Source organism: Notolepis coatsorum (assembly GCF_963971535.1).
Source record: "Notolepis coatsorum genome assembly, chromosome: 15".
Taxonomy (NCBI): Eukaryota; Metazoa; Chordata; class Actinopteri; order Aulopiformes; family Paralepididae; genus Notolepis; species Notolepis coatsorum.
Genome location: NC_140179.1, coordinates 4,401,363 through 4,411,475, shown reverse-complemented (window position 1 = coordinate 4,411,475; position 10,113 = coordinate 4,401,363). Strand labels below are relative to the sequence as shown.

Sequence of the window (10,113 nt, the reverse complement as noted above, 5' to 3'; positions counted from 1 at the left end):
GCCATCTTTGGAGTCTTACCAAGACCGGATCACCAAAGGGTTAGGAGAAGAACAATAGCTAGAATTGCCTTTGCATCCCTACTAGCAGAAGGATCTTGCTAGAGTGGAAATCACCAGCAGCCCCCAAAGCATCCCTATGGCTCAAAGATCTCATGTTCTTTTTAAATCTGGAGAAAATTAAATACAACCTAAGGGGGTCTAGTGAAAAGTTCGAAATAGTATGGGGCCCTTTTATTGGTTACATAGCCAAGCTAAAGACACTAGGACAATGAGAAGGAAGGATGAGTGAGAGAGATATGTGTTTGTATGTTCTATGTTTTCTGTTGTGTATTTGTAGGATTGGGCAGGACAGGGGAGGGAAAATGGGAGGGAGGGGGGAGGGTTCATACAAGGTCCTTGAAATGCTTAGTGCTTGTTTTTGACACAAGGTATTGCTAATTGTCGGAGATTGGCTTTGAGCCATAAATATTGGATCCGATTACATTTAAAAAAAAATCTCTTTATTAATTATTATTATTATTATAAATTTTTGCTATAGAAAACAGCACTTAAAAGTGAACTGTATGCTTTTATTTTTTAATTTTCTTTTTTGAGAAAGTCCTTGAATTAAATTTTGCAATGTCTGTGGGAACCCTGGAGGGAGGGGGGGAAGGGCGAAAATATAAAATGTGCCATTCAATGTGTACTGTATTCAACTGTACCCTTGATGACTAATAAATAAATGTTTAAAAAAAAAAGTAATTGTTTTACTGATATTTTTCTAAACTTTTTTCTAAAATGAGGGCAACCACCTCAACCAAAGTATAAGTAAAGGTTTGAATGAACAGATCATGCCTCATTCTCATAGACACTTGTGGCGGCCAGTCAGCTTCCTTTTTCAACCCGTGTGGGGCAGCCTGACATCACTGCTGCCTAAAAAAGCAAAAAGAAAGAAAAGAAAACCCTCCTGGAATAATGTGTTTCCAGTTACCCTCGTCTGTGAATCAGCTATTGTTTCCTCCGCAGAGAGCCTTGGCACCTCAGCTCCCGCGGGGCCAGCGCTGGTGTTGCGTCCCCGTCAGCGAGCTAGAGCTCCAGACGGACCGCCCTCCTGACCCCTCCTCCGTCTGGGGCCTGGAGTTAATATGCCGCTAACAGCCTCTATGGGGCCACTTGACGGAGGAAGCCAGGGGGAGAAATGAAAAGAAGGGACCCTTCTGGATTAGGTTTCACAGGCTCTCTGGCCCTCTGGTCCCGTCTAGAGTTGCTACCGCTAGGAACACACAAAATGAGCCCTGAAGAACTTCAACATGTAACCCCCAAAACATCACCACCCACTTTATCAAGTACTGGGACCCTGTTCCATGGGCCTTGTAAAAAAAAAATATTTGTATTATTTAAACGAGACCGTCTACACAACCACACAGAGGCACATTGTTAGGGCCCCTAACAATGTGCCTCTGTGTGGTTGTGTAGACGGTCTCGTTTAAATAATACAAATACATTTTTTTACAAGGCCCATGGAACAGGGTCCCAGTACTTGATAAAGTACTAACTAACTTAGGGGACGACACACACGCGCACTCTTCCACGCCAACATTAAACAACCTTGGTTATATAATGAAAGGAGAAAGCCCAGAGAGGCCAGAAGTGGACGTTGAGTGTTGTAATGTACAGTAGTCAAGGTCTCCTCCATGCAGAGATCCTGTCGTGGTCGTTGTGGTAATGGAACCCGAGGGGCCTTCTCCTGCGCCGTGATAAGTGGCCTCACTCAATGAACACCTCCTTCACTTCTTTGAGCCAGAAAAAGTGTATAAGAGCGATCCATATGGAGCGTCTTTACCTTTGACCGTGCAATGAGAGAAATATCCATTTGCAGGAGTTGAAAAGTGGAGGTAATCGGGGGAAAAGACACATTGCTTTTATAGTATGCCCATGAAGTCTTCCCGTTGCCCATATTCTATTGATCGTTAAAACCCTGTTTTCATTCTCATACTAAAAGCAAAATCACACCTTTGACATCCAGCTCCTCATATATATTTGGCTACATATTAGATTTTGCACAACAACGTGCAAGTAACTGATCTAAATGGGCCCCATGTCCAGATCAGTACATACTACTGCGTTGTCTGCCTGCCAGTCTAACCTTGTTCCGAGACAACTTCTGGAAAGAACGATGAAGTGCTGTGATCTTCCGAGATGAAAGCGGCCGTACTGACAGGGCGTGGAACTCTCGACTGAGGTGAGACAAACAGGGAGGCCTGTAGCAGGTGATGCAATGCATCCTCACACACTCAACTTCACATCATAAAAACAAGAGTCTTCCAAAAGAGTGGCACAATCAAACACTGTACAGTAGCTATTCCTCTGAGCATTTCTACACCGTCACTGCTTTTTGTCACAAAAGGAATAGGTTTGGTCGGCCCGATATTGGCTTATCACTGATATATCGGTGTGTTACCGATATCCCACCGGTTGATAAGCAGTCTTTAAGTTGTTGTGCAAAATCTAATATGTAGCCATGCAGAAATATGAAGAGCTGGATGTCAAAGTTGAAAGGTGGAGGTAATCAGGGGGAAGACGCATTACTTTTATAGTATGCGCATGAAGTCTTCCCGTTGCCCATATTCTATTGATCGTTAAAAACCTGTTTTCATTCTCATACTAAAGAAAAAAATCACACCTTTGACATCCAGCTCTTCATATTTCTGCATGGCTGCATATTACTGTAGATTAGAAGTAACTGATCTAAATGTCCAGATCAGTACATACTACTGCGTTATTAGTATCACCATTTTGTCATAGAGAAGTGTGCAGTCTTCTTTCTTTTTTTCTATTGTATATATACATATATATATATAAAATAATTAAAATTACTATGCTAACACCCCCCAGGGAGGAACAAGGACAGATAGTTGGAGGTGGGTGTACGTGTAACATCTGTGTCGGAAAATGCATGTGTATCTAACGCATGGGTCAAGAGAGGATAAGCATCGCAGCTCCTGTTGTCATGGAGAGGAAGAGGGAAGAAAATAGAAGATGGCCAGGGCTTTACTTGTAACTTGAGGCAATCGGGAGCGAGGAGACCATGTTCTGATTCATCTCAATTGTTTTGATTCTAAAGCCTTGTGTGAACCCAGCTAGATGATACAGACCTGATTCTAAAGCCTCGTGTGAACCCGTCTGAACACAGCTAGATGATACAGACCTGATTCTAAAGCCTTGTGTGAACCCGTCTGAACACAGCTAGATGATACAGACCTGATTCTTTTTTTTTTTTATTATTATTTGTCTTTTTCCCCCTCCATTTTCCTCCGATTTTCTCCCATCCCAATGTTAGTCGTATGCCAATTCCCAGTCCCTTCCTGGTCGCTGCGCTTTACCCCCCACAGTCAGATCATTTTGGGAGAGTGGAGGCTACCACGTGCTTCCTCCGACACACGTCCAGCCAATCACCGCTTCTTTTCACCTGGCAGCGCGGATTCTCATTGAGAGGGCGTAGCGTGTGGGAGGACCACACTATCCCCCTCACGTCCAATCCGCGCTTAGCAGGCGCCCCGACCGAACTGTAGGAGTCGCTGTTTACAACGACCCGGACCCACCCCGCCAGCTTCTCCCACCCTCTGATACAGCCAATTGTATTAGTGCAGACGGCCAGCCAAGCTGGTGACAACCCCGGAGCTGTGAGCTGGATTCGAACAGGCGAACCAAGCTCACAGCTCCGGGGCTGGTGACGAACGCAATCTCCGCTCGACCACCTAACCGCCTGATACAGACCTGATTCTAAAGCCTTGTGTGAACCCGTCTGAACACAGCTAGATGATACAGACCTGATTCTAAAGCCTTGTGTGAACCCGTCTGAACACAGCTACTGTAGATGATACAGACCTGATTCTAAAGCCTTGTGTGAACCCGTCTGAACCCAGCTAGATGATACAGAACTGATTCTATAGCCTTGTGTGAACCCGTCTGAACACAGCTAGATGATACAGACCTGATTCTAAAGCCTTGTGTGAACCCGTCTGAACACAGCTACTGTAGATGATACAGACCTAATTCTAAAGCCTTGTGTGAACCCGTCTGAACACAGCTAGATGATACAGAACTGATTCTAAAGCCTTGTGTGAACCCGTCTGAACACAGCTAGATGATACAGACCTGATTCTAAAGCCTTGTGTGAACCCGTCTGAACACAGCTAGATGATACAGACCTGATTCTAAAGCCTTGTGTGAACCCGTCTGAACACAGCTAGATGATACAGACCTGATTCTAAAGCCTTGTGTGAACCCGTCTGAACACAGCTAGATGATACAGACCTGATTCTAAAGCCTTGTGTGAACCCGTCTGAACACAGCTAGATGATACAGAATTGATTCTAAAGTGAAAATAAAAACACAGTAGGCCACTTGAGAAATTAGTAGGCCTACGTACAAAAAGGTTTTCCAGACTCCCAGAGGCATTACAAATAAATAAATATATATATATACATTTCCCAGCTTCTGACTACGATGGTGGGCTTGGTTTTCCTATGTGACCCCAGGAACACCACTTGGCAGGCCAAAAACATCTGATTGGCCAAGACCACCTGCTGATCAGATGCTGGGAAATATATATATTTTTTGTTTAACCATTTCACTGCCGCACTACCAAAACGGTTAACCCTTTCACTGCGACAATTCACAGGTTAACCCTTTCACTGCCACACGACAGAAGGTTACCCCTTTCACTGCCACACGACAGAAGGTTAACCCTTTACTATCACACAACCGACGTGTGGCAGTGAAAGGGTTACGCTTGAAGCTGCTGGTGTCTCTGGGAGAGTCTGTGGAAAACCTTTGTTTGCTTGAAAAGTGATGCAGCGCTTGCTCTATTTCTGCTGGACAGGTAAACTCACACTTGCTAATCTTTCACGAGTCGCCTACTGCAGATTTAATTTGAATAAAAAATCAAGAGGTTTATTATTTGTCACATACATACCAGGGCATACAGTGAAATGCGGGTGGTCATGCCCGCATTGATTGTGCAAAATACAAAATACAATACTAAAAATAGGCATAGAAAATTCCTATATACACTACTATACAATATACAATTTAACTCTTAATGTATCTAAACTATACTATTATTAGTACCTCCTTCCATTAAAGTGACTTCTATTTTTTAAAGTGACATTTTGTTTGAGTGTGTGTGTACTTGTGAGTGGAGAGTTCAGTGTTCTGATGGCCTGGGGGAAGAAGCTGAGCCGGAGTCTTTGGACAAAGCCAACAAAAATACTAAAGAAACAAGTTATTTCTCAAACACTGGACATTTATTAAAACATTAGGCCTATATATGTATAAATATATATATATATAAGCCACAAAATCATTTGTTGGCAAACATATGACAGTTATCGTCTCAAAATGGATAGTGAATACAAGAAAAACAACCAAAAAACTAAAATAAGGTTTTAAATTGCACATTATAATAATATGGTTGATAAAAAGAAAAAGAAGGAAAATTATGGCGTGACATACTGTAGAATTCACTTCATCAAGCAGTGAATATCAAAGAGGCACATTATATCATTAGGAATGAGTACATACTGGTAAACAGGCATGTGCTTGTGATCCTGCTGGACTGAACTGTACTGTAACTGTAATACACTTTCATACCACACTGTCCTCTCCTGCCAAACGACATGATCCTGCTGGACTGAACCGTAATACATTTTCATACTGCTCTGTGCGATGGGACCCCCTGAGCGGAGTATACAAATAATAATAATAAAAAAGAATTGTTTCATCCAGATACCTTTTTTAAGTTTCAATAAAGGACTACACATCATCTCTTTATTATATTAGTCCAGTGGCTAAAGTACATGATTGTGCACTTTGTGATAAAAGTATCATCAGAGTTCCTGCAGGATTCAACAAGTTTAATTTAAAAACATTTGAAGACCCTTTTAAGACAATTGAATACATACTGCTTTACTTTGCAGCCTGGAATTCTTCCCCAAACACATTTAAATATATGATCCAGAGAAGTTATTGCAACATAGAATTAACTTCCTAATCTATTAACCCATTTAGACCTAAAACGCCTGCTAATAATGCATTATATAGCCTGCATATACACACAAATGTGTTTCCCGGTTTCAATTGGTTAAAGTAATATTTAAGACCTTTTTAACCTGTTAAAGGTATATGCCTAAGTAAATGGAAGATTGCTCCACTTCTGCAAGGTCAATTTGCATGTTCTTGGTATCTAGGAACATCTAGGGACCTGGGGGTATGTATTTCCAGTGTCAGAAATATTGTGTCTGTTACTAGTAATTATTCAATTGTAATGAATAAATTAATTATGATTTATGATTTTGATGATGATCAAAAATGTATACGGGTAGGAGAAAATGCTCACTGAGCTCATTCACCACCTTATTGAGATCATGTGTATATCAAGTATTAGATTTAATAATCAGAATTTAGGCCTTAAAACCTGTTAAGCCTTAAGAGGACATGGTGGGAGAAGTAGAGTCGATAGACCCCGAGCTTCGCAATACTTATGTCAAAGAACGTCACGAAATTCACAAGTAGATGACATTGTGATTCTACAAGATGACAGCTCACCAAGAAACGAATGGAAGCTCGCCAGGGTTGTGGAAGCTCACCCTAGTGCAGATGGAATGGTGCGAAAGCTGAAGTTACTAGTCACTGACACTACACTTGATAAGGGCATAATTATTCTATATTTTATAATTCATTGATTAATGATTTTTTTTAATTTTCAAGCATAAAGTAATAATTAGATAAATAATGTGATGCATAAATAATTTGTTGTAAAAAGCTAAATTCATTGGTCAACAGTTAAACGTGATAGGCACAAAGTCACAAGAGTGTCACATTTAACTGTCACATTTAACCGTATAGACAGAGAGCGGGTGCGCTCTGATGGACAGTTGAGCAAGAGTATACGCTGCCTGACCGGTTTTAAATTTGATATTTTATGGACGTCTGGCGTTTGTAGAAGACGGTCAAAACAAAGGTATTCCATAGGACAAGAACTCAAGAAACTCTTTTCCTGACAAGCGGCCAACGACTTATTATATTTCTTTAATAAAAGAAAAGACTCATTTAATCAGATTAATCACTTTATTCAAATTGAGGATTTAGTTTGAAAAAAAAATAAGTTATTTATAAAAAAAAAAGTGAATATTTGTTTTTATTTACATTTTTTTTATTAAAAACGAAGGTTCGAACGTCCGTTCGAAGAACCCTGACGAAGTTTGAATCACAAAAAGGGCTTCGGGGACAGCCTTACCATATTATTCAAATGGCACTCAAACATGTTCCGTTGTGATGTCACAGTATGATGTCATAATAAAACATTCTAGAACATTTGTGATGTCACAGTATGATGTCATAATAGACCATATAACTGGACCACATACCACTTTAACATAACGTTTAGTCGGAGCAGCATAACTGGACCACTTTAACATAACCTTTAGTCAGAGCAGTATAACTGGACTTTAGATACTTAAGTACATTCAATAACAAATACTTCTCTACTTTTACTTACGTAGAATCTTTATTTTTACAAGTTTGCTGGATTACATATCTTGAGGCCAAAGTGTTAAGCAGGAGCCATGCCATTTCTGAAACCGCCCCCTAAAATACAACCGGTCAAGGTATGGGACTACAGGGCTCAGAAATGTGGCCAGAGAAACACCGTGTTCTCCACGAACGGAGACAAGTACATAGGGGAATGGCTGGACAACAAGAAGCACGGGAAAGGAACTCAGCTTTGGAGGAAGAGCGGAGACATTTATTACGGAGGATGGCTCAACGGGAAGCGTGATGGATATGGAACTTACAACACAGTACACTCTGAAACCAAGGAGTACGTCGCAGAATATTGTGGAGTATGGAAGAACGGCATGAAGCACGGGCATGGAACCTTCTTCTACAGCAGCTGTGAGGTGTACGACGGGGAGTGGAGCGAGGGTCTGAAGAGCGGCTGGGGGAGGATGCACTACAGCAATGGAGACTTCTACGAGGGAGAATGGCTGAAGGATAAACACCACGGAGATGGCCAATTACAACTGGCCAACGATAACAGGTACGCGGGCGGGTGGAAGGACGGAGAGAAGAGCGGCCATGGTACGTTCTACTACCCGCACAAAGGCAAGCTGTACCAGGGCGTCTGGCTACACGGAGTCGCTAAATGTGGAACTCTGTCCGATTTTGGATGGGAAGAGGCGTCAGCACCCACAAAGTATCCAATTCCAAAGCTGCAGCTGTTGGATCCAGCGTTGGTTCTGTGGGAAGCTCAGTCCCGGGTCCCCTACCAGAACCAGAGCTGAGGGGCCTGAAGAGGAGCTCCTGGTGCCCCATGCTGTACACATGGCTGCACGATTAATCGATTTTAAAACGAAATTGCGATTTAATAGCAAAAATATATATATATATCGCAATATTTTTTGTAAATTTTTTAAAACTTTTTAAATTTTTTATTTATTTATTTAACCTGGAAGTCCCATTGAGATACAAGATCGGTTTTGGAGAGGGAGGTAAGGGGTTTTAGATTGTGTGTTGTGAAGTTTAGACTTCAGAGAGGGAGAGTAAAGTACAGAAAAAAAGGTACCTTGGGTACCGGTATCGATTCCCAGGTAAAAAGAAAAATTTTCAGGCTTGGTGTCCTAAGACACACCGTGTAGGCCAGATGCAAGCCACATTTTACAATAAACCTCTGGGGCTGCTTTAAAAAAAATTATAATAATCGCAAATTTTATCGCAATCGCAATATCCGTCAGAAAGATTGCAATTAGATTATTTCCCCAAATCGTGCAGCCCTAATCATACCATAATGAATTAAACATTTACGAACATCAAAAAAATTAAGAAACTCTTTTCCTGACAAGCGGCCAATGAGGAATTATATTTCTTTGAGTAAATGCATTTTGTTTGATGCGCCGTTGTATTATTGTAACCGTTAATTTGTAACCGTTGCAATTGCATGAACACTGTGTTCATCCAATAAATATAGTTTTCACGGCGTGAGGGACGAGGATGGTGATTGATTGACTGATTGAATTGATTGATTGATTGATTGATTGAAAACTTTATTAACAGATTGCAGAATGGGTACAATACAGTACAGCTCAATACACACAATTGTTAAGGGGATGCAGACCAGAGAAAGACTTTCGTCTTGTTTACATCAGGGTCCCCCATTTTCAATTCATCTGGACATATATGAAATACATGACATACAGATAGTCAGTACTGCTACATCTATACATTTATGACATACCAGATTTGCAAATACAGTACTGTTTGTGATACAGAAGGAGTCAGGAAAAGGGAGTATATACATTTGACGTAGAAACTGTACATTGGAGGAGGTTGGGTGGGGGGGGGGGGTTGGGTACACTGGGATATTGACAACCATACTGGGTAATCTACATTGGAGGTGGTTGGGGGGGGGGGGGGGCACACTGTATATACAAGCAAAACTGTACATTGAGGGGGGGGGGGGGGGAGACACTGTACAAACAAACAAAATTGTACATTGGACTATTGACAAAACCATACTAGGTAAATGACTGTACATTGAGGGGGTTGGGTTAGGATATTTACAGGGGCCAGTGTTGAATTGCAGTCTCCCGTAGGTGTCCCTTGAGAGAGGTTTTGAAAGTGGGTAGTGATCCACATTCCTTTACAGCTGTGGGTAGGGCGTTCCACATTGATGTGGCATAATTGCTAAACGTGTTTAGTCCCTTATTTGAGCCGAATCTGGGTTTAACATGATTTGTGGAGCTCCCTCTGGTGTTGTGATCGTGGTATTCACTGACCTTTGGGAAGTATTTTGACATGTACATGGGTACCTTGGTCGTGTAGTGTATCTTGTAGACCAGGCCCATTGCAAGTTGCTGTACTCTGTCGTCTACTCTAAGCCATCCTAGGTTGTCAAAGTGGGCAGGGGTGAGGTGGGTTCTGGGGTTCAGGTCAAGCAGTAGTCTGACCAGTTTGTTTTGAGATGTTTGTAATTTTGTTTTTAGCGCCTTTGAGGTGCTTTGGTACCATGAGGTGCAAGCATAGTCGTAGTGATGATGATGAGCCCAAGACAATAAACGCCCGTTTTATAAAGAA

General features: G+C 41.6%; 1 protein-coding gene across 1 annotated transcript; it reads left to right on the top strand.

Moving 5' to 3' along the window:
• Nucleotides 1-7,607: 7,607 nt before the first annotated feature.
• On the top strand, nucleotides 7,608-8,488 carry LOC311241459 (MORN repeat-containing protein 3-like; the record flags this gene model as incomplete). The annotated part of the gene is made up of 1 exon (XM_084330297.1): nucleotides 7,608-8,488. The coding sequence occupies one exon, from the start codon at nucleotides 7,608-7,610 to the stop codon at nucleotides 8,322-8,324; it is 717 nt and encodes a 238-aa protein (XP_084186423.1). The 3' UTR covers nucleotides 8,325-8,488.
• Between the last annotated feature and the right edge of the window lie 1,625 nt (nucleotides 8,489-10,113).